The sequence below is a fragment of the Symphodus melops genome, assembly GCF_947650265.1.
Source record: "Symphodus melops genome assembly, chromosome: 20".
Lineage (NCBI taxonomy): Eukaryota > Metazoa > Chordata > Actinopteri > Labriformes > Labridae > Symphodus > Symphodus melops.
Genome location: NC_136710.1, coordinates 8,997,848 through 9,022,492, shown reverse-complemented (window position 1 = coordinate 9,022,492; position 24,645 = coordinate 8,997,848). Strand labels below are relative to the sequence as shown.

The following is a 24,645-nucleotide window of genomic DNA, read 5'->3' as shown; positions in this document are numbered from 1 at the left end:
GTGAACTCTTTTTTTTTTTTTTTTTCTCCTCGTTCCCGCGATCCAGAAACTGGACGGGCGCGCGCTAAACAGCATACCAGCAGCAAAAGTTAGAAGCTGCAGAAATTAGCCGGAAGCTAATGCTCGCTTTTGTGTATTTAAGTCGAATATACGATTATATGGTGCACTGGGAGGGGTATTATTACTAAATATGGAGTTAGACGACGATGACAAAGGTAGGCTACATGATAATCCTTATATGAAGGTAGAGGATACTTTTGATTATGAGTGATTTAAAACTTTCCACACACCTGCCTTATCGGTGTCTGTGTATAACTCTCATACTGTGACATTTGACCCAGATCTTTTCTCCTCCTCTATCAGAGTTTCCAGACCACCACGTCTTTGTAAGTACATAATTTTATCCTTTTTTTTTATCCTGTATTTACACAGAGTTTACGACGTGAGGGAAGCGCCCTCAATGACTGAATGTAGCTGTTTCGGCTGAAGGGAGCTAACACGGATATATGCTGACGACGTGTTATATCAACACAGCTAAGAAACAGTTTCTCCTCAGACTACAATCCGTGTTTTAACAATCAACATGGCGCAGATCAGCACAGTTTTGTCATGTGTATTTGATCTGATTTAAAGGTGGATTAGCATTGCGGTGATCTCGTTTGTTTGGGTCGTGCTGCTCATATGTAACATCATGAATAATCCCTACCTGGTCCTGCTTTGAAGCCAATTCGAAACACACACAAAAAACACAGTTTATTCAGAGGATTTCATAGCAAATCTCCCTCCCTCGCACAGCATTAAACCTGTGCAGAACTTCCTATGACCTGTGTTTGATCCTACTTTGGTTTACTGTGAAGATGAGGTCACCTCCACCTGAAGTTACCTTTACACTCTACAGGCTGTCATACATGTTGTAAAACAAATGTGACATGAAATCTCTACAAAATGTTGCAAAAAAACCCCTTCACAACAATAGTTTAAGTTGTGAATTTTAAAGTGTGTATTGTGTCGCTGTGTGTTGATCCATCTCTCTTGTTTGAACATCGATCTAAGAAAGATTTTATTTTATTGTTGATATCTTTATCTGCCCCCAGAATGCCCCATCAGTCTGCTTCCTGTAGCCAGAGCTGAATTAAAACGTTTACTGTTATTTATATACAAGAAAAGTCAAGTACTCAGCTCAGCTCCCTGAAATGAAAGTGAAACTGAACCATGTCCGGCGTTATTCTCAGTAAACTCAACATTTCCTCCATGTTTAAAAATATGAAACCTGAAAATATGTTTGTGAAAAACATAGTTGACATGTCGTGTCTCTTTCTCCTTTTCCAGCAAAGGGTTCTGGGTATGTTTGAAGGAAATCCAGGTTTTCAACGGATATTAAGACTTCGTGGTAAGTGTGTGTGTGTGCATGTGCGTGTGTGTGTGTGTGTGTGTGTCTACTTCCTTCATTTTGTTTTTATGTTTGTCAAACTAATAACAAAAACACTCTCTCTCTCTTTTTTATTTAATGGACCGAACTATTAGCCGAATTAGCCGAACTCGAATCAAAAGAGGAGATTTACGAAGCGCAGGACATTTCCCAATTACCCATTCATCCCAGTGAATACCTGAAGGCAGCTAACAGGAGCAGTGATGGGAAATATATTGGGAAATATACAAGGCCGGCCAGCGTTGTCAATCGAGTCCCTTACTTCACTACAAACACAGAACGTCCTCGCCCAGTCTCTGTGGAGAATCAGACCGAGGAGAGGGTGAGTTAACCTCCTTTTTTTGCCTTGAGACTTGACCAAGCACACTCTAAACGGTTGTTGTTGTTTTTCTAACCTTTTTTAGAATCCGGAAAAAAATGGCCGATTATTACAAGAGGCGAAACAATACGCCTCAAAGGCCGAGAGGAAACGGCTCAAGAAGCAGGTACATTCTGAGGCTTCAATACGTTCTTCATTGTTAAGAAGTCCTGTTAATATTATACCTTACAGTGTTTTGTTTTTTTCTTCTTTTTAATCCAACAGAAACAGAAGGAGAAAAAACAGGTCGAGAAGTTGGATAAAGAGAAACCGAGCCCCGGGACAAATGAAGATGTAACGTCTTTTTGTGTGCTTCACCTCACTCCTCGAACACGCGCGAATCGTCCGCCTTTCAAAGGTTTTTGTTTTTCTTTCTTTCCGTTTCTTTTTTTTAAAGGCAGAAGATGGTGCGTGTGAAAGAGAGAGTAAACAACGTAATTATGAATCAAACGATAGCAGTTCCAGCGATAGACAGCGGCCGACAGCGAAAGATACAGACAGCAGTGACGGAAGTAAAGGGGACTCCAGCGGTGAAGACGGAGACACCGAGGAAGACTCTGGCAACTCTGAGGTACTTCCTCTCGATGAACACAAACGTACAAAAAGTGATATAATCGTGTTAAGACGCGCTTTAAATGTTGTTCAACTTGAAACTATGATTTTTAGATTTGAACTAAATTCTGCTTTGGGAGCCGTGTCTGCGACCTGCTGAAATGTAGGTTTTTTTCTTCTTTGTGTGTGTGTGTGCGTGTGTGTGTGTGTGGGGGGGGGGGTAAGGAGCTGGACATGACAAGTACATTCGTGAGCAAAGCTGCAGATATAGCCCGACGTAAAATGGAGCAGAACGCTGAGAAGAGGGAGAAAAAGAAAAGCCCCGTTAAAGAAGACTCTAAAAGCAGCCCGAGAAAAACTTCAGAAGCCGCAGCGGTTGATAAGAAGGTGAGTGGATGTCCGCAGAGGTTACAGCTGATGATTAAAATCCAATAACGCCTCAGTGAGAATAACTTGAGTGTCTTTCTGTCTGATCAGGGTTCTGTCGCTGCCAGCAGCCTTACGTTTGAAGATAACATTAAAATAAGTACCGACCTCGCAAGTAAGTTGGATCCGAACACGTCGGATGTGTTTTTTCTGATCATGAGTTGTGAATAAATATCGATGCTTATGTTTCTTAAAGATACAGGAAACAAGTTTGCCAGCACTGGAGACTATAGTATGGCTGTGACGTATTTCACTGATGCAATCAAATTCAACCCCACAGAGTTTAAGTAAGAGCACTTTATCCTCTTCTTCTGTGAAGTGGTGACGCACACGGACGAGTTTTAACGCTCGTTTTTCTGTTCCAGGTTGTTCGGCAATCGCTCCTTCTGTTTCGAAAAGATGCAGGAATACGAGAAGGCGCTGGCGGACGCTGAGTTGTCTCTCAGCATGTGTCCGGGCTGGGTTAAAGGTCTGTTTAGGAAGGGGAGAGCTCTGGCAGGACTGAAGGTAACAGTGTGCATGAAGGGGGGGGGAGGGGAGAGGATGGGGGGAGGGGAGGGGGGGGGGGGGGGGGGTTGTTTGTTTTGGGTGGAGCAGATGTTCTCTCGTGTGGTGATAAAAGCCACGTTGGCTGCTTCGGGGGAAGACAAAATAATACTCTTCATGCAGACTGTGCTGCAACCTTAGACCAAAACATTTAGGAAGCGACATTTAGCCCCTGCGAGGCGCCGTTACAATGTGAGGCGAAAGTGCTATCCACTGCCAGGTGACTTCACGTGTTCACGTTATTTTCATCAAGAAAGCCAAAGAGATATAAAAAAAAAGAAGAAAAGAACAATTTTCACTCACAACTTAGTAAGAAATGAGGAGAGAGGCTGAGCAATGACATGAGGGGACGGAGCCACCTGAGGACACACGTCGACACGATCCACTGTGGGGGTTTACGGGTGGGGGGGGGGGGGGGGGGGGGGGTCTGTGACTCAGGTCAGCGTGACTGCTCCTGTAAACATTTGTTTTCTGATAAGTCGAGCAGCAGCGAGGGACATCTTTGAGAATGTGCAGAGCCGGCGTGTGGTCAAACGCTGACCTCTTCTTCTCGTCCCGCAGAGGTACGATGAGGCGTCTCGGGCCTTCAGGGACGTTCTCAGACTGGAAGGTTCATATGCGGAGGCGGCCCAGGAACTGATGCGTGTGCAGATAACACAGCTAATGGTGTGTAGTCTACAGGTTCTGCTCTCCCTTTTAAACCTCATTTTATCAGTTGAACAAGAAATAAAAAATGTGACAAATAACACAAATAAGGTAATTGCTGATTATTTGTTTTTTTTTCAGGGGTTTGGCTTCACTCGGGAGCAGAGCTCAAATGCTTTAATTCTTCATGGGACCGTAGAAAAAGCATTAAAGGTTCTGTCCAAATTAAACAATCAACCTGGTCAGTGTCTGTTTTTTTTAATATCTTAACACATGTAGAGTTAAAAGTTGTGTCTTATACACACGTTTAAATTGAACCCTTTGTCTCCTCTTTAGGGTCTGTTCAGAATGGCGCTCTCCCTGCTGCTGGATTAGTTAACGTCGGCGGAGCTTCTCCCGTCCCGTCTGCCACGAAGCCCACTCCTCACGTGCCTCAGTCCCACAACGCTCCACAACTGAAAAAGCCTTTAGTGCCAGTCCAGGATACGCCAAACGTCCAGAGCCACCCACAAGCTGTCCCTCACCAGGCTCCCAGGACCTACAGTAAAGAGCCTCGCCCACCACAGTGAGTCCAGACTCTGTGATTAAACCTTCCACTTTGTCACCTTTTGGTCTATGTTTTTAAAGTCTGTGCTTTCTTCATGCTTCAGGCATGATTCAGACTTGGTCCTTAGACTTTAATTTTTGCTACACTGTCCATTTTACTTCTGTTTTTAAAACCGGCCTCAGCTCCGGCTCGTAGGATGTCGTATCTTGAATACACGCTTTGTTTCCACAGGGAGCTGTTTCCTATTTGGGTGGGAAACCTGTTTCACCCTCTAACCGAGTCTGATTTAAAACACCTGTTTAGCAAGTAAGTTAAACAACTGAGACGCCCCCCCCTCCCCTCCCCCAAATCAAATTACACTTTGTGACAGAGGAACTTTGGTATTCTGATGTTTGAATGTTTGAGTTGGTTCATTGCCGTGCGTCTTCTCCCTCGCAGAGCTGGAGTCGTCCACAGCGTCAAGCTCCTGTCTTACAAACGATGTGCCTTTGTCAACTACACGAAGCAGGAGTATTGTGACGAAGCCATCCGACGCTTTAACGTGAGTGCACCCTCCAATATCCCCCAGCTCATGCAGCGCGTACATCATGAGTGACGAAGTGATGGATGCTTTGTGAAGCGTCTCGGCTACAAACGGCTGTCGTACTCCTGCTGGAAAGGTGCCGAGGCCACGTGGGAACTTTAACATGAAGGACGACGCGTCTTAATGACGCCGGCTTCATTAGTCCAGATGAGCCCTGCTCATTGTTTGTCACTTGACCACACATGGCGACCATGGCTCTCTGATGGCGTGCAGAGGGTGGAGACTTTAATGCTGACCATATTTAAGGTTTATCAACCCTTTATCCAATCAATCCAATCCACTTTATTTATATAGCACATTTAAACAACAAAGAAATGTCTCCAAAGTGCTGTACATATGATAATAAAAACAATTAAACAAACATTTCAAAGACGATTCCATAAATAAAACAATAAAATCAATAATCAATAACTAACTTTAGCTGTTAGTACGTGTTTTCATGATAAAACATATCACCTTACAGGCTGATTTAAAAAGACGATCGGTGAAAGTATGTGTCAGAGACCTTATAGCAGCAGAGTTATTTTTGGATTGGCGCCGGGTTCATGTTGTGAGCTGATGAGGAAACGTGACTCTTAAGACTGAAGAAATGGAGATGTCTGACATTTTCAAGTCAAGCTGGCGTCTTCTTTCTCGCCCATTGGAAGTCGAACAGGCGACTCACGTGGGTCAGATCCTCGGCCAGCAGTCTGTTTCACCATCATCGAACGTTCACACAGAAACACCCAACCTAACAGCTGCTGTCACACAGTATTTCCCTAACCTTCCACATGTTCCGTTATCTCTACGTTTTTATTACCCGTAGTTTGTTTTTTTTCCCCACTTGCTCGCTTATCAGGAAGTCTTGCAGTTATGGGTTTTCTTGGTATGAGTCACCAGATCAGGAAGATTTCGGGAGAATTCCTCCTGAAGTCTTCAGGAGTGCGTTCATGAGAACTGCTCTGTCTGGATTACTGTAACATTATGTAGCATTTTAATTCCCTTCCTGGCCATTTCTTTAAAGGAGCATGTCAGCAGTGTAATGTCTGAGACGATTCATTTGGAAGTGAATACCCTGCCCCTTAAGATCTCTTATCACCCCACTGAGAGCTAATCCTGTAAAAATGAATCGACTTGTGTGCTCCTTCTTCACCTCTGCAGGGCTTTGATCTGAACGGCGCCAACATTGCTGTAAGATACCCGGACAGGATTCCTCATGGCATCGGCATCTCCAAATCCGCCATCAAAGCTGAAGACCTGCAGGACGAGCACACAGGGTGAGTCCTTTGACGGTGACGCACTGAGGTCGGTTTCGTTGGCCGTCTTTGCAGGAGCTGAATAAGATGATTTGATATAAGCGACGAGCTCACGCCTGTTTGTTATCTTGGGCCAAAGACAGAAGATGTGTTTTCTCGGGTTTGAGAAGCGAAACGGTTGAGAGGGAGGGGTTCATATGAAGGAAGTTTGATCGTCTTGAGCAGTAGGAGGCGCTGTCTCGTCCGTGTGAACACGGAGGGCAAATAAGCTTTTTATATTCCTTTTTTTTAACGTTTGGATCAAAACTAGGCTGACTAGTTATTTCACAGTCTGAGTACATTCACAGTCTCTATCTGAATCCCACATACAAAGTAAAAAAACTTCTGATCATGTTTCTACTCATAGAATCAAGCTGGAAAGAATCAGCCGGGCGCTGGCTCAGTCCTCAACACATCCCTCCCTGGTTCAGTTTTTCACTGATTTCATTCTCTCTTCAGTGCTCACTATCAAACACTAAAGAAGAGAAGAGTTACTGTTCAACGGATGAAACCTACGCTGTGCTATGAAATCACTTCAAATCAGCTTTGATCACTTATAAAAAATGCCTTTGTAAAATGCTATGCTAATGCTAGCTGTTGACAAAGTGTACAATACCATTCGATATGTTTTGTAATAAAAACGTGTCAATCTGAAATCTAAAGCTAAAGCTAGCTAAAGCTATGTTTAACTAGCTAAAGCTATGTTTCCTAACCGCTCCATTTTAGTTTAAGCTAACGTACAGTCTCATCTCGTAGGAATGTGTGCCCATCTAATCAAAAGGTCTTGATGGCGTTAACCTGGCTGTAATGTGGCTGTAAGGTTAAATATCTCTGCATGTCAGACTCTTCTTTGTATACAGGATAAACAACGCTGTTTTAAAAGAGAGCAGCGTTCATGAAGCATGACGTCAGAGGAAAGAGTCCCCGTCTGCTGCAGGCGCATGGAGCTCTTTAACATGCGTTGTCTTATTCACTACAAACACAGCACTCCTCGATGGAGTTAGCAGTTTTTTTGGGTACAAAAACTTCCAAGTTTCTGGTTTTCCAGTAGAAATGAGTCTCTTGACGTCTCTGTTTTCTACAGGTATGAATATGAGAATGGGAGAATTGCAGTCGGACGTGGGCGACCATTTCGTCCGTACAGACCGGTCCCTGACTACAGAGGAAACCATCAGTACTGAGAGGGAACAGGACCGCCTTCTGAATAAAAGCTCCTAATCCTATACTGCCACTCAGTTTTATTTAAAAGGTTCATATGTACGGGGCTTTAAAGCTTTGGTCCTTTTTGAACAGTTAGTATTCAAACCACAGAAACAATGCTTTTAAGAAGGGACCTCAGTGTTATCGAGAGAAAAGGATCCCCATGATCTTATCAAGAAGTTTGTTTTGTTTACATTTTAAAAGGGAAACCTGATATTGAGAATTGTACATAAGATACAGATTTAAGTTTTTAAAAGCAATTCGCTGCCAAATAGTAGACAGATATATACCATTGTTAAAATGTTCTCTGGCTTCGAGTATATTTGTCAGTTTAAAGGGGAAAAATCCTTATAAAAAACATATTACACTTTATACTGTTTTACACCAGGACCTGAGAGTCGGGGCACATCTGGTTGTAAATGAAATCCAAAAATAAGAAAGGGGACTCGTTTGTTTGTTCGAAGTTTAGTTTTTATTTTTGGTCTGTGTTAACTTTAAAAAATAAGGTATTGCAACATCCTCCCAGGTGATCTGCAGAGCTTGTTTCATGATGTTTTCTGTACTCTTCATACCCTGCCTGCCTTAAACAAACACTGCTTCTCTCGAAAAACCGCTCTCTCGCTGTTTTCATATACCTGAGCTAAACTGCCTGTACATGATCAGAAGAGTTTTTAAATCAGTGGATTCTAAAGTGATGTGGCAATAAAAGTTCGACTCTTACTTGCCGTCTCGTATTTTCACGGTGACCTCACAAACATTCAGAGATCCTGACTTGACGTGAATAATCCTAGCGAGGATTTCTCGCCCAGCAGGGGTTTAGGAAACCGTCTCGAATCAACTCTGGGCGAGGAGAAACTCTTATCTCATTGAGGAGGTGTGGTTCTCTCTGTGAGGTATAACACATTTTTCCCAAAGCTGTGATTGGTTGATTAAAAACAAATAGTTAACAAAAAAAGTTAATCATAGAATTTAGCCGGACATCAGTCTCATTAACACTTTGACGCCTTCAGATGTCTCTTAAGGGCTAAGACACTTTGTGAACAACTTAGAAAATGTCCTGATTGTTATAAATTCTGTCACCAGGAGCAACTCTTTGTCTTTCGGAGGCTTCATGAATACGGCTCCAGGAGTCCAAAAATAGTGTGCATTTAACTCAAGGTGAATGAGTTCTTTAACTCATCTCCTTTTTCAGTGTTTGGCCTACAATAACACTGCTTCGAAGTTAAAGGACGATTGAGTAGAACGAAAACGGAGTTCAAAATCTTTTGTTTGAGTTTGACATTAGAGACTCTACAGAATTGAGTTTTCACTGTACAGCTTTAACGGGAAACTTTTTGCATATCTCATGATGCAGCTCCGTCACATTTAACTTTTCCAGTGGGGCATCTTGTGGTGTGTGAGCCAGTAGATGGCAGCACAGGTTCAGTTTTAAATCTGGAATACACAGACTTTTTAAGAGATTAGTGTGAAAAGGAACGACTTGGTGTTAAAGAGTTATATTGACCGCACATCCTCCGGATTGGTTGGTTGATGGACTGATTGGGCGACATGAACACACTTGTCCTGCAGCACCTGGAAACAGCACAAGCAATTTAAACAGTGAAGGGGCTTTCATTTGAAGAAGAGGCTTTCTTCAGCTCAGTGGGAAGCAGCACTGCTAAATACTGCTGGTGTATTTGATACTAACATTTCTCTGCAGCCTCAGTTTGGACACATCATTATGTACATCTGTATACAGCCTGCATTTTCTGCAAATATTTTCTGAAAACATTTTCAGCCTGCAAATAACAGTCAAGCTACATGTCCTTTTACTATGGGAAACAATACAAAATGTTTTACATGGAGGCACATCACTCAAATATTTGTTCCACCTCTAACATGTTGGATAATGACTTGTTTTGTTTCAGTTGATGAAACCGCAACCTGTGGGACAAGAGTGACGTAGCGCAAGTTAGCATCTCAGAAATTCAGCTACACATCTGTTCAACTTTTTCAGAATATCTTAAACGTGATTAGGAGAGCGCCTGTTTCTGTGACGTCATCTCTCTCATTGATACTATTCAAATTCCTGTATTTTGCTTTCCTATTAGAGCTCGATGTTCACGCCTTGAATTTATCCACACCTTTTTTTTATTTTATTTTTTTAAACTGAATTCATATAAAAGCATGAATCCAAAACACAAACAGCCCCTGAGGTGTTCAACATCTGTCACCTGTTGGAACCAAATTAATTTTTCAGCCTGATCAGAAATGCAAAAATGGGGGAAAAAATAAATAAATCAGCCAGCAGTGAAATCATTCAAATCCCAAATGCTGACTGATTATTAGATTTTTGCAAGTCAACACCACCTTCACCTGTCATTCTCCATTCTTGATATGGAGTTTGGGTTATTCTTGCTGGTGGAGGCGATTGAATTCTTAGTTTTTAGAGTTGCTGAGACTTCCTAAAAAGCCCAGGTTATTCTAATGTTCCGACTCGTGTTAGGTCGGAGATTTTTCCAGGAAAATAAGTCGCCGTTAGATTAGTGACAGCCTCATTTGGACAAAACTGTCCTATCTCATCAGCTTGACGTCAATCATGTGAAACGGTAATTAAATACAATACAATAGTGGTACATATTCCTTTTCACAGCCGTCCTCATCCATCATGTTGCTGCAGAGCCATTCAGTGTGTTTAGTTTGAAGTCAAATACAGCGACTACAAGCAGCAGTTGCATGTGATTTTCTGATGGCGACTTTGGGCTTAATTAGAAGCAGAGCTCTTGTGGGATTCACCGGGCCGTGACCATGCTGCGATAATATCCGCTCTTAACCCCCGACTAGCAAACTCTCCTCGGGACGCTTCTCTTTAGATTGCCTGTGGCCAAGAAAAGACTCTGAAATGTTCCAGCATCCGGGAGGGGAAATGTTGGAGTGTCCTACTTGTTTGTACTTGATGCACGGTGCGAGAGAGGACATACTGAAATGTACCTCGTGGGTTCAAATTAAGAGGTCAAATGTAATACTGAGAGGCCTGCAGGTTGATGTTCTCTATCAAACATCAGGCTGTGAAAGACAAAAAAAAATGTCTTCTAAACTGACGAAGGAGGACTCAGAGAGAGCCTGGTTTAAGAAACGATTACTTCAGCGTTTGCTGACTTTAATCTTCACTTGAGGTCATTTTTCTGAATTCTTCATAAACAGCAATGCTCTGCAACGCTGTCAGTCTTTGTTTTTGTAATGTCAGCTCATTAACTCCCCTTCAGATCCCGAGGCGTTCCATTTAGAGCTGACATTGGTTTGCAAACAATCATTCATCAAAACATATTCAAGCAAGATAACTTTCTGGGTAACGGTCCTCTAATTAAATCATCAGTTCTTCTTTGTTTGTCTTTTCCACTATTGAACTTAATATCCTTTAGGGGGTTGTTTTTTTTTTTTTTTAATCAAACCAAATGAAAAACTCAAAGTCATTAATATTGGGAAATTGGCATTTCATATCATTCTCTGAAACCAATTTCTTTCAATGGAAAAAAAAAAACATCAGCACAATAGTCAAATAATGAAAACAAATGTGTTGACTGATCAACATGTGACATCATCACCATGAATAATAAACATCCCTGAGCGCTAAAATAGAAACTTAGACTCAACATAAACGATGCTGCAGCAGAAAATGATACCTCCTTTTTTTTTTTTTTTTTTTGAAAGGTTGAGAAGAGAAACTAATGCATGAATGCAGTTTGATGAGACAAGCAGGATCCTTGTGGAGGCCTTTGTAGTTTTCATACGGACAACGGACAGAGAGAGAGAGAGAGAGAGAGAGAGAGAGAGAGAGGTGGGAATGACATGCAGGAAAGGAGCCACTGCTCGGATTCGATACCTTGACGACAGCCTCTGTTGCGGTGTGCCTAACTAAGCACTACGCCACAAGCGCCCCCCTTAGTTCTTATTTCATCTCATTTTAAGTCATTATAATGCCACAAAAGACAAACATGGTAAATCTGTACGTTGTCAGCTCATACTTTTCCAGTCAATTAACCTTTAGCATGTACATTTTCACCGACAAACAATCTTTCATTCTATTAAAACATCAAAAAAATGCTTTCACTCTCAGAAACTCATCGAGTGGCTAATCTTCCGTTAGGACGGCGTTGTGTTTCTTACCAAAGTGGCGTTCCGCTGCTGCTGCTGCTGTTGCTGCTGCAGGGTGATGATGGAGGACGAGGAAGAGGTAGCCTTTGCGTCCTGGCAGCATTTCTAACACATGGCTGCCTGCCTCGCTGGGAGCTGCAGAGTCAAGGTCAGCCAGCCTCTCGTGTCAAACTCCACATCCAAGCTCGGCCTCAGAGAGAAGAAGAGTTCAAACAGATTTAATATGCAAGAATTGCCGACGAGCGATATCAAGAGGTTTATTTTCATTTAACAAACAGAGATGTTTCATAACTAAATCCAATGCAAGAAGTTCTTAAAAGAGATGAAAAAAGGATGTTTGAAAAAGCACTCACTTTAAGGTCTCTGTAGGAGCTGTTTTTAGAGCGTTTGATAAAGTCAAAGGTCCTCACCACCACACAGAACTTCTACTCAGTTCACCTTCTAGTAGGTACAGTAAAGGTTACAGAGAGACGACCCTGAGCTCCATTCAGAGTGCACGGGGGGAAAAGGTAAGTTTGAGAACTGAGAAAAGCTCTAAAACAGAACCTTAATGGACCTATTATTTTATGTTGTAGTGTCAAAAGTATCAAGAAGATTTACCTTGACATGGAGGAGTTCGCTGATGTCAACATTTACCTGAACATTCAAGACAGCCTGTTGACAAATCCCTCACAGTTTGTAGTCAAGTGTAATTTGTGCCACATAAAAACATGTTTAATTTCAAATGAAGCTGCTGTTGACAGAGTGCAGATGAAATTAAAAAAAAATCCATTTTCATTATTAAAAAAAATCTTTCATATATACATATCACAACAGAATTGTTCTTAAAACGTTCCACTTTTATGTCTGGATGCGATCAGGTTTAATGTCAAGTCATTAGCAGTCTCCCTTTAACGCTGCAGACACCCAGGTTTGACCTTTCCTCATCTATTCTTTCTGAATGTTGTCTTTGATGAACTGAAAGTAGAAAAATAAAAGTGAGTCCTCTAGGAAAAAAAAAAAAAAAAAAGTCTTCCTGTCCGTGTGCTGCTCTGCCTGCTGTTCATCAAACACTGTCAGCAGTACAGGAGTCCTGACCTCCAGCAGACCACTGCAGGCATCCGGCTCTGAACCTTCTGCACTAATCTGAGCTCAGACAGTGACGACTTTGAGTTTCACCTGAGCGGTCTGGATCTCAGCGCCTCTGGAATAAAAGATTGTTCAAAGTTGTCCCTGGTCAGCTCCAGAGGCAGATGTTGCTCATGGCCTGGCACGTTGAGCTGCTCTCTGCAGGGGAGAGGTAGATCTTCCCACTGGGGCAGACGCACACCTCGTATACTTCCTGTTCCTGGGAGACCTGATGGGGTGACACAGTGTAGACGCCCAGCGGGAGGCCGCCGAGCTGAATGGTGTTGGCGTCTAAAAGTATCTGGGAGGAGAGACAACATGGAGCAGGAAGTTATTAGAAGACGTTACAAGGGAAGTGCTGGAGTGATGGATTATCAAGTCAAACTGAAAGAATACAGAGTGACAGCCGCAGAGAAATACAGCAGCTCCGATCTGCTGAGGTGAGATAAGTAGAGGAGGGAAAACTCAATCTCTATTAAATATTATATCAGCACCTGATAAACCTCGACTGATGGATATGCTTTTTGTTCTCGCCACCATTTTGGTCCAGACTGCAACATCTCAAACACAACTCAAAAATCTGACATTCATATCTCCCTCAGGATGACTTCTCATCATGGATGCGTCAGATGTTGAACATTGGTATCGGCTGATATCAGCGCTGAGGTGGCCAGGGTCACCTTTGAATTCTGATTGGCCTCCCTATGGGGCCACCCAAAAAATCCTCAACTATGACTGGCTACATGCCTTTCCAGAGGCGGACTTGTGTTCAAATTAGCTGTTTTAATTATCATAATCAAAATTATGTATGGAGGCACATCTTCTTTTTGAATCTTGGAAAAAATGACCCATTGAAGATTGATATGGTGTTTCTGTTTAGTGTTACACACAGGAACATCTTTGAGACACTTCAGTTAAAATAGGCATGAATAGTAGAAAAGAGACGGGTGAATATATGCTATTCTCAGCTAATGCTAGATGTGATTTGAACAGAGTAGTAGCAGAGTAACTTGTGATCCGCCTCACCTCTCCCTCTGTGGACTCCAGCTGGAGGTCCTTTCGACCGCTGACCTTCAGCGGCCCTGCGGCGGCGCTCACTTCCACCCCTCGGGGAGCCTCCATGGTCAGGGTCCGCGTTGGAGACTCCAGCCTGAAGGAAAATAAATGAACACAGGCTCAGAGATTTAAGTGCATGAGCTTCAATTATTTCTTTTTACTTTGGGGGATCTTTGTTTTCCTATAATTCACCGCTGACAATATGTTGTTTCATTTATCAAATGTTCTCGTGTAATTACTCCTTTAGGGATGGATGATGGATTTCAATCGCATTATCTTTTCATAACAAACCTTAGGCATTTAAATGTCTTAAGAAAAAAAATGCTGCATAATTGTACCTAGTTGTGTTAAACCAGAGACCTCTCCACCTGTGGAATACTAAAGCTGCTGTGTATGTTGAAGCAGCTCCGCTCATTATTCTAATCCAGCATGGCTCCTTAACAGCCCAGAATTGTATCAGCCGATTCTGACCTTCAGCAACACTGAGGCTAATGCAATCTGCATTTTCTCCTCCTGCGGACTATTTGTTTACACGGGCAGAGATAAGTGCCGGAGCCAATCAATGTGCCATTTGTTTTCATAACTCATAACTGTTTCCAATGGATTTCCTCTCCCATCCTCCGCCAAATCTGTATTCAATGAATTTTAAACGGAGGACTTAAAGGCAGTGTCTTGAAACCAATTAAATCTCCATACTGTGCTGAAAGTAGGCTACATGTTCAGGATTATGCGCTATGGAAATAAACACACACACACCATCTGCTTTTCAGTATAGGATACCGTTTTGAGATGACATGTAAACATGGAGAAGGCTGTGTCTTCTATGGCTATGTCTCCTGTCTCATCATTTCCTTTTTTTTTCTCGAAAGTTCATTGTTTTGTTTTTACCTTAACCCCTTTTTTCTGTTTGACTGTATCAGGGCTGGACTGGCCTTTGTGGGGCTTTTTTCCTCTCGTATAGGGCTGGTGGTTTGTGAGTGGGGTGGTGACTAATTTTCCTCCACAGGTGCGTTAAGTGCGTGATCGCTGTTTTACCTGCAGCTCGAGTTTTGTGTTTGACACTTCGCGGCCACGAATGACAGCTCAGGAGAACTGAATGAAGGAGGTGTGTCACATTGACTTCTTTCACTGATTCAGCAAGGAGCATAAACTGTAAAGCAGCCAAAATAAATACAAGATAAAGCCCGACCGTCAGACGCTTCCGGGATGCAAGGCCACGTTTGGTACCATGTGAATCCAGGTAAGACCTGGGTTTATTCCACTGCCGCTGTGCAGGTAATGTTTGCGTCACAGACGCAGGTAACGGATGTTTACCGTGTGTATTCTCGCGCACGCATTAGCGCTTATAGTGCTGTGATCGCGGTGGTATTGAGTAGGCTGTTGTCGCAAAGACCTGCATTACCGAAGTAATGTGATACTTAAGATTCAGTTGGCAGCACCCCTTACTCAAAATGTATTCCTGCACATGGGCCCCACCCCTCCTCGTTGAACCCTCAGACCCTGATCCAAACCAGAACTTCATTGTTCCTCATTGTCAAGAACCTGTACTCTCTTAACCAATGTTTCAAGATCAACTGTGTGAGCTGTAGTGATGACTTACAATCAAAGCACTTCTGTCACCTGTCAACTCAGTAACCTTTTTGCTGAAATAAATGCTTTATTTTAAAGAGTCTAAAATAAAGCATGAACTTCAGCTCTATGGCTGTCAAAAGGGTCTTCAGTTTTAACATTTATGTTACAGACTTGTGTTTGAGGCTCTGAAAGCAGCAAAAGAGTTGTTTTTACCCTAATACAAACTTGAACTAAAAAGCTAAACGTAACTTATTGGAAACATATGAAGCCCAAAATGCAATAGAAATTGTATCGTCAACTTTTCAGGGTTGTTTCCAAGGTCAGGTAGAACCTGGAGCATCATGGATGTGATGTTCTTTACAGCTCTTAGAAAAACATCATGTCTGTTTTTTAACCTGGGGGGGTAACACGCTGAATCAAGACGAAGATACTGTGTAATATGCAAAAAGACTGAGGACCTGCTGTGACCTGAGTTTACACTTAGAGTTACTTACAAGAACCCACAGTTCTGATGAATGTGTGCTGCTCTGCATGTTTAAAATGTTCAACCCTTTTTGAGACACGTCGTCTCCTGAATCTAAAATAATTCCAAAAAGTAGAACTCTTGTGAATTACCTCTCTGTCTCCCCCATGATACTGATTAAAGTACAGATGAATAAAAGCTCAGGCTTCAGCTGTAAATTCAAATGATGTGAATGCATGGCCAATCTATCAATTACTCGTTTTGATTGGTCAAATGATTGCATGCTAATTTAAATGCACAAAGCATGGATTAATTCTTACTGAGATTCTGGCGGTCTTGTGCACTGTGCTCACTAACTCTGGATGTAAAGTCCTCACTGCTGATAACCTGTGTGGCATTAGTCGCCACATCAGCTGTTTATGACAGGCTCTCTCTCACTCTCTCTCTCTCCCTTTCTGGGAAATCGGACCAGCTTTTCTCTCAGCGTGCAGGATGACCTTTACATCCACAGAAAAAGGTCACAGCATTGCAGATCTGGACAGGGCTGAATGTGTTGAGGGGCCAGAGCTGAAGCCGTGGGGGGATGAGACTGCTTTTACTGCATGTCTTTTCCGTTAGCTGAGGGGATTCTGGAGGTGAAAGTCAAGTTTATTTTTTTACACTAAGCTATCACATACAGTGTTTGAAAAGGCTTTACAGACCCTGTTTCCAGCACTCGACAGTTCTGAGATATGTAATGGATATAATGAGCCTCAGGGGATCTGCTGCTTAGGTTCCCTTTACACTCTGATGAGCAGTTTCACACATTAGATGAGCGGCTCCATCTACAATGTTGTGACCATATGTCTTGATTTTTACTTCAATTTTACCCCTTGTTTTACTCTGTGTTCATAATGTATAAAGGTCATGTACCCTTGGAGGAAAATAATCTTCCAGCTGTGTAAAAATAATTCACAGTAAATATGTACAACTTCATTTAATGAATGAAGTGTTTTAGTCAAGACCACACTAACCGAGACCAGAGTGCTCCCAGACTGAGACCATAAATATTACTGGAAAGTCTTGTGTGCACTGGGCGTGTCACTCACCTAGACTATAACACTGGGAGGGTTGAGGTCGAAGGCGGGAGATAAAAATCAACCTACAAATGAATTGACATTATTTGTTCTTATAGAAAGGCGTGTTTTCTCATCACAGTAATGACTTGGATACCCGTTTTCTAACAGTCCCCTGTGCTGTAAATGAAACATCTGTGCTGTGCTTTGATCAAAATATAACATGAATTCAGCACTAGAGGAGGTTTGTGACCCTGTAGAAAATAGCTCTCCCAGAACGCTCCGTTTTGGTGTGCGTCTCTTTAAATGGGAGGGCAGGGAGACCCCTGAGTTTTCTCCATAGACATCACTCTGTCGTGCGAAAAAAAATGGCAGACCTGCACAAAAGTTTAGCAAAAGTGGAGATACCAGGGGAGGGGAGGGATTTTTATTTTTATCTTTTTAACCAGAATCCAACTTATGACGTCACAAACTGAGAAAACTGCACTTTTCTCTGTGTGGTGAGACTTATGCAGGCCACAGACAAACGACTGGATGGATTTATTTCAAATTTTGTGAGTCAATAGACACTCAGGTTACCCAAATAAATGTTCAAAAACTCTGTTAAAGTGGATTTTTCATAATATGTCCCCTTTAACATCAGCATCGGTCTTGAGACCCAGAATGATTTGGAGTACTACAGCACTATATATGGCTGAAGAGTATGTCCACTACAGTATTTGTTCTGTATGGCCAGAATTCAGAGGTGCCAACTGTGGTTGCATCATATTCTTTTTAGAGTCTGAACCCTGCACAGTGAAGGATGTTTTTTATTTATGATGAAAGACCTGAAAGTATCCACTTCCTCAGTATCTGTATATCGTGTCCTCTGCTGTCCAAACACTTGGAAAAAGAAGACCAATGCAGTAATAAACAAAAAAACAAGTTTCTTTATTGGAGTCAAAACTTGAAAGAAAACGAATAGACTCTCACTGCATCTCAATCTCAGCAAATTGGTGATCAAAAAGGTCTGAGAAGAGTTAAGTGGGACCGAGAAGAAGAATTGTTCTGTTCTGCCTTTATCTTCTTAATGAACTTGTCACTCCAGTGTGGACACGCTTCCTGCTGCAGAGACTGCCGCCAAAGCTGCTCAGAGAAACCAGAGAGGAGTACGTTGCTGGCTGCTCTGCAAACAGACTCTAGTAGCAGGAAGTTTAGGAGAAAATAAAATGACAAGCAGTTTTCTTGCTCTCTGATGCCGGGCCAGGAAATGTACTGTGTCGTCTGCAACGTAAGGAAGCATCGCACCTTCAAATCCTGTCTGGTCTGCCTTCGTCTCTTAACGTCAGACTCGTCTCACTTCAGACTCCCATGTGTCGTTTTATTTACAGTCGGCAAAAACAACTGCAAATAGAAGTTTGTTCTTGACTCAGTCATGACTTTCTCTGGCATTGATCAAACGTCAATCTACCGTTTGTCCTCCCTACATGTCAGGAAAGTTGACTGATTCCCTCTAAGTGTAAACAAACTTAAAGACAGATGTATCACAGAGACATTTTTAGAGGAATGACACTGTGAACCAGTTTTAACAAGAAGAAAATGACACATTTTCTTCACAGCTTCCTTCCCTCTTCAGATGGATTTGGGACATCAGGAATCAGAGCACCATCCTCCAGAGTGAGACACAGGATGATCCTATCATGTAATTGACAGAAATATTTTCATATCGAGGCCCTGTCGTTTCTGGCTTGAAGCTGCTACGAGTGGGCAGCAAGCTGAGGAGTCAAAACAGGAAACCTCAGAGCCAAATTTCCTGCAATTATCCATCTTGATATCGGCCCTCAAACTCGGTGCCGCGGGATGTTGTCGAGAGTGATGCTGAACCAGGGAGGTCAGTGGCAGGTGAAGGAGCAGATCAGAGCCAGACGAGAGCGATGACTGAAGGTAATGAAGCTTCTAGCCGGAGAAGGACGTGACAAACTGACAGGTGGCTCCTTCAGGACTATATCCACTTTATAACTGCTGTGCCCTTGTTTCAGAGCACCTCAAGATCAAGGTCTCTGTTTCTCATTGATCCTCGTGTGTCCTGCTTTTTGATAGATACAGTTGATCAGGACAAGGGACCAAAGCATTAAACAAAGTACAACAAAAAAAAACTCCACTGGGCTTTCCTTAACTGTAAACCTTTTGCACTTCTGTCTTTACAGACCTTTTCTATATTCACCTAAAAGATATCTGAACTTAACTAATTTTTGGACTTACTTAAGCACAATTTTAGTACACTGCAAACCTTTCATTCTTCAATCTAGTCCATGGTAATCTTCAGCAGCATCATGTTGATGACAGAGGCTGACTTTGGCATGATTGTACACACAATAAGTGCTAAAGGGGGGAACAGGTGCTTCAAAAGGAAAGGCTGTTCTCAGGTGGATTTCTTTGATTTGGTCTCTACTCTTATCTTTGCTGAGATTACCGTCCTGGCCTGCAGAGAAATAAAAACGCATCAAGAAGAGAATGAGGTGTCTAAATAGAGGAAAAGGAGAGTGACACAGATGAGAGCCGAGCTGCCTCGGTATCACCCAGAGAGCTTTACTAACAGGTAGAGATGTGTGCAATGAAGGCTCAACTTGGGCTCTTTCAGAGTGGAGAGGAAATCCAATGACTAACAAAGAACGAGAGCTACAGAAGTGTAAACTCGAATTACTGCTTCATTGTTGTATCCAGTCAAGTTTACATCCATCAGTATTTCTCACAGAAGGACAGTGGAAATGTGGTCCGGACAGGGCGAGGGGATTCAGGTATTTATAACAGAAATAAAGCAAATGTTAAATCAAAACAATTTGAAAAAAAAAAAAAGAAAAGAAGTGTGAACAGTAAAGAGGAGAAGTCGATTCCAAACAGACATTAAGACACAAGGGATGTCATTCTCTTATTGCTGGGATATTTGTTTTCCAGAAAGGATCCTATTAGACGTTAGTGTGACTGCATGTGGAGATAAGCAAATTAATTTTGGAGTTTTTATCAAAGACATGTTCTGAGAGATCAGAATCCATTATTTATCTTTAAGTCCAAGGAAATGTTTGTGCCAAATAAGCAGATATTCCCCCTGGGTGTTCTCCAACTATTGTTCTAAATACTGACACGCAAACACACGGAGGGACTTTGAGACGTACAGACAGACCACCCGGACACATTTTGCCTCCAGCCACATTCATAGCCAGCGGGGAGTCTAAAAATAATCGAGTTGGCTTCATCGCCTGTTTTTTTTGTTTTTGTTTGGAATCAGCTGTGAAAGTGATGGGACAGACTACATTTGTATAATAACACTGATACAGCCAAGGTTTAAGAATTTTACTTTTAGTAAGAGTCAAACTCCTCTGATCCTGTCACCGTAATTATGGTGAGGATGAAGTAGAATTACACTTCCAATCAATCAACGGGCTGCTCTGATTTATAATTGTCTGATTTCTTCATGAAAAAGAGCATGAAGTGGTCCAAGAGTTTAAGGCGGAGTGGAAGTATTCCACCTTAAGACAAAAAGCAATGTTGATTGTTTGACTAAGAATTTGCAGAGTAACGTGAGGGGAATTAGTCTTTGGTCTAACTGGTAACACCTGAGAGATATATTAGCTGGTAATAATTGGTCAAAAGAAGACTGTCAACTGGGTCACAAAGCAAAAGGTGATTAAGTGGGCCATGGAAAGGCCAATAAATCATCTTTAAAACTAAACATGGGTCTAGCTGAATGTAGTACAGCATGATGGGTGAGCTGTTAGGGTTTGAAATCCAGCTCACTGTTTGAAGGTAGCTCCTGTCTGACACGATGTGCAACAGTGTCTTTTGTTGCACCCACGCACAATGTGTTTTCAGGCACTCTGAAAACCTATTTAACTTGTTTACATAAGCACTTGAGCAATATAGAAGCCGAGCAAAATGCGCTTTCCATTATTTCATCAACCATATCTTTAGATCTCATCTTAATAAAACCGTTATCTCGTGGTAAACAGAAGAACCGTTGACTTGAGGTTCATTTGATTTCTGCCGTCAGCTTCTCTCTCAGGAAGAGTCCGGGAGGACAATGATTCCCATACAGTCTGATGTTTAAATAATAACGATGACACTTGATCAGGCGGTACAGTTGTCCTGGCGCCTTCGATGTGAACAGATACTGTAGTGCCTTCCTCATCTTTGGAAAACATTTTAAGCAATTAACCGAAAAAGGTTGATTACTTTCATTACTCGAGATAATAGAGGCAAAAAAATCACAGATGGTGATTTTGGAAAATGATGCAGAAAAGCAGATCTCTGTAATGACTCTAATGTTGGTAATTTGTTGGATGATGCGGGGTTTTTTTAATTTTTAGCTTTGATTTATTAAGTCAAAATTATTCAATCCTTCACCTTGCACAATGTGAATGTGTGATATGATGTGTTTTCCCTAAATCACTGAAAACAATGTGGTCCTTAAAGCTGCGTAATATGCGGACATACCTTCTCACTATTCAAATTCATCAACAGGGCTGAACATGTTTAAGAGAACAAAACGTTGTGAAAACCTTCAAGACATTTTCACAAAATCTTGAAAGCAGAACTTTTTTTTTTCCTTCTGCGGTGTGATGACATCACAATGATGATGTGATGTACATTATCCAGACTAGCCATCCCATGCTTCTGTAACAGCAGAACTGAAGAGAGAAAAGTCACAGAAAAAGGAAGAAACAGGAAGCTTGTTTTCTTCGCCTAAAAGCCCAATTAGTCAAAAAACACAGCTAAAAAAATAAATAAAGAGTTACACAGAAATACCGATTTACTCAAGTCTTAAACAGCCCACATGATCCATTTTCTACTTTCTCTCTTTTTAACCGGGCTGTATAATTAATATAAAAATTCTTTGACATGTCAGCGTTTGGAAAATATATTTTAGTTTGGATTAAAGGAACTTTTATTTTAAGTTCTGACAGTATGCTTGTTAAATCTGCTTGCTTGAAAATATTTCACTAATTTTTCTTTGAAGGACTTTCGTGCAATTTTTTTCTTACTTTGAAGGAGCCTGAAGAAATTGTGGATTTTTGAACGTGCGTAACATTTTAATTAAACCCATCAAACAGATGCAATATGTTGTACACGCGGACTTAAACTCTGACGGCCTGTTTTCATCCAATCTGCTGTTAAATAGAGTCACATCTGAATCCTTCTGAAGCCAGCATCATGCTGGAGAATGTGTGTCTCTACTGTCTCCTGTTTGTCTTGTTAAGAGTGTGCGCTCACTGCAGATGGTCATCCGTGAGCTGAGCCTGTGTGTGTGTATGTGTGTGTGTGTGTGTGTGTGGGGACGTGTGCTTGCTGTAAAGCGAAGCTCATCAGTATTCCTCTCACTCTGGAGGAATTAGATGCCAGAACACTGTTTTTTTTAGTGTTTTTTTTTTGCCAACTTTGATCCCGGCACTCCCTTCAGGACGAGTAAGGTGGACAACAAACCGAAACATTTATCGCTCGTTAATGGAGCAGCGCCGGGCTCGCAGCCTCGGGCACACAGCGTTGAGAGGAGTGTATTCACGAAAGTGTGCGAGTCTAATAAGTATCTCCAAATCACCAACTTTCTTCATGCACTCTCTGTGCTTTAATCAATCCCTGACTGCTTCACTAACAAATGAGCTCCCCCCTCGGCTGTGAAATTAATATAACGGTCAAATCTTGTTCTAAATCTGCGTGATAACGAGCTAACTAGTAGATGCTTGAGTTTAAAGGAGGTTGCTCAGGAATAATGATACTGGTGAATAATGGTCCCTGCCATGTGTTTCTTTCCCCTTCAGCTCAGGCATCGACTTTTGAAATGCAGCGGCACATTCATCATCATCATTGAAATGATCTTCATCTTAATTGAACAGGATATTAACATGTTACATTACGCTTTAATGACATTCTGTAAAGTCAATGAATATGAACTTACTTCAGGTCCTCAGAGGCCCTCGCCTGGATCAGAGGAGTCTCGACTGAATGTCCAAACACGGCACCTTCTGAGCCTAGCAAAAAAAACAAAAAAAAAACAATAATTGAATTCACTGCAGAGGATAAAGCTCTGCATCGACCTCAATACTTCCATCGACTGAAACGTGTCTACAGAACTGTTTAAAAAGCTGTCAATCAAACGGCCTGAAAACAGAGACATATTTTTCTACCGCTGAAAGATTTTATTCTGATGTCTGATTTTAACATGACCGTGAAATCAGCCACTGCTTCGTCACACTTTGCAGTTTTTTTTAATCGAGTGAGTGAAGAGAAGCACACCTCAGGTCTGCCCCCCTCTGTTGACTCTTAAGTCCTGCCTCAAATAGTCTTTTTTTTTTTATACATGAGAATTTTAAGCGGGCACTTTACCTCAGGGTTTTTATATTCGTACTATATCCTTAAAATGTTGTAAACTCATGTATTGTTTTTTTTTTTGTTTTTTTTGTAATGCATTGAACACTTTGGTCAGCTGCTGCTGCTTCATACATAAGTGTGACTTAACTTCTAACAGAAGAATTTGAATTCACACATCAGACACAGAAAAGTGCAGCAGGACTGTAACTATGAAGTCATCTGGAGTGCAAGGAGGTTTCAGGGCTCTACATCAGCATTGAAGACACAAATAGAAATCTGTTCTCCTAGTTTATCCTGCTTTTATGAGGCATGCTGCTTAACTCTTCTTTACGTGTTTTTTCTTGAGTAGGACACGATCGAAAAACTACAAAGGACGTCGTAACACTTTACCATGGCTACTTAGATGTACAAATGCTTTCTTGATAATTCCCTCAGTGAGCACATGGAGTATGTTATTTTGATAATTTCTCAGTTTACATAAATGATACCGGAAATCCTTCTAGCCACAAAGTAAATTTCATTACCACGAGGTTTTGATTTTTCATTAAATACATCTGAGTGGTTGAACATTTTTAGAAACTTGGATCACGATTTCTCATTAAAGAGGGGCCGGTGGGTCCTGAGGCTAAACACACAGGAGTCTGTCTTAAACAAACCGTCTCATTCTTAGATGACTTTGACCAAATAAATGACAATGGATGGTGTTTAAGTTCTTGAGAAGCAGTGCTTGGTTAACATTTAAAGTTTTTAAAAGACAGACAATGCTTATCAAAATAAGGAAGGTTTAAATACCAGGATTATGCTACTGTGGAGGTGGAAAGTGAGTTTAGTAATTATTTTTTGAACATTCTTTAAATGTTTGTTTGTTTGTTTTTTTCTGAAGATAGGACAGGACATTGTACCTGTGATGGTGAACTTTTCAGTTGTCATGATGACCTCGTCCTCGTCTGCAGTGAAAAGCAGTTTGTCCCCACCTTTACTCCACACCTCCAGCCTCTGACACTGAGCCTCCACAGCTTCAGGTCCTGCAGAGAGAGAGAGAGACAAAGAGAACTCTTTTGTATACTTGTATTTGTTTGCGTTTCAAGGAACAAACGTGCATAACATTTGATTATTTCAAGCATTAACAGAACATGTCTTGATCAAAAATGTTTCCTGTGTCTGCACGGCGGATAATAAGGCTCATTCAGAAGCCGATGCTGTCAAATTAAAGGTAGCCTTATGTGTTACTGGACTCTATAATCAGCTTTTTAAAACCAGGTTTGAGCATGAAAGGCTAACAACAATGTGAAAAACTGTGCAGAGTGCTTCGTCTGCAAATAAATGAAGCCCTGACAAAGCTGTGCTTTTACAATA

At 41.7% G+C, this 24,645-nt stretch overlaps 2 protein-coding genes and 1 long non-coding RNA gene across 4 annotated transcripts in view; 1 reads left to right on the top strand and 2 right to left on the bottom strand.

The window, feature by feature from the left end:
• The first annotated feature begins 23 nt into the window (after positions 1–23).
• LOC306841978 (uncharacterized protein) lies at positions 24–8,280 on the top strand. Its single transcript, XM_079372016.1, has 18 exons — positions 24–215; positions 364–386; positions 1,330–1,387; positions 1,525–1,751; positions 1,834–1,914; positions 2,013–2,081; positions 2,185–2,358; positions 2,565–2,726; positions 2,817–2,880; positions 2,962–3,052; positions 3,131–3,272; positions 3,873–3,977; positions 4,098–4,197; positions 4,293–4,521; positions 4,735–4,809; positions 4,942–5,044; positions 6,227–6,342; positions 7,445–8,280. Exons 1-18 carry the CDS (start codon positions 191–193, stop codon positions 7,539–7,541), a joined length of 1,941 nt encoding a protein of 646 aa, XP_079228142.1. The 5' UTR covers positions 24–190; the 3' UTR covers positions 7,542–8,280.
• A 667-nt stretch (positions 8,281–8,947) lies between these two features.
• Positions 8,948–12,477, bottom strand: LOC306841856. The gene is made up of 3 exons (XR_013781593.1): positions 12,048–12,477; positions 11,707–11,884; positions 8,948–9,132 (listed from the first exon to the last, which is right to left on the bottom strand). It is a non-coding gene; the product is annotated as an uncharacterized lncRNA (long non-coding RNA).
• A 25-nt stretch (positions 12,478–12,502) lies between these two features.
• LOC306841854 (zeta-sarcoglycan-like) overlaps positions 12,503–24,645 on the bottom strand; it is a 31,974-nt gene continuing 19,831 nt past the window's right edge. For both annotated transcript variants that reach the window (XM_079371868.1, XM_079371869.1), the window contains 4 exons: positions 24,192–24,314; positions 22,877–22,949; positions 13,828–13,951; positions 12,503–13,102 (listed from right to left, as the gene is read on the bottom strand). In XM_079371868.1, the coding sequence (XP_079227994.1) occupies positions 12,911–13,102; positions 13,828–13,951; positions 22,877–22,949; positions 24,192–24,314 (512 nt within the window). In that variant the 3' untranslated portion in view covers positions 12,503–12,910. The remainder of the gene's footprint in view (positions 13,103–13,827; positions 13,952–22,876; positions 22,950–24,191; positions 24,315–24,645) is intronic.

Coding starts and splice junctions, on each gene's coding strand:
- LOC306841978 (XM_079372016.1), top strand. CDS start 191: ATGGAGTTAGACGACGATGACAAAG. Junction 387..1,329: donor TTCCAGACCACCACGTCTTT/GTAAGTACATAA, acceptor CTCCTTTTCCAG/CAAAGGGTTCTGGGTATGTT. Junction 1,915..2,012: donor GGAAACGGCTCAAGAAGCAG/GTACATTCTGAG, acceptor TTAATCCAACAG/AAACAGAAGGAGAAAAAACA.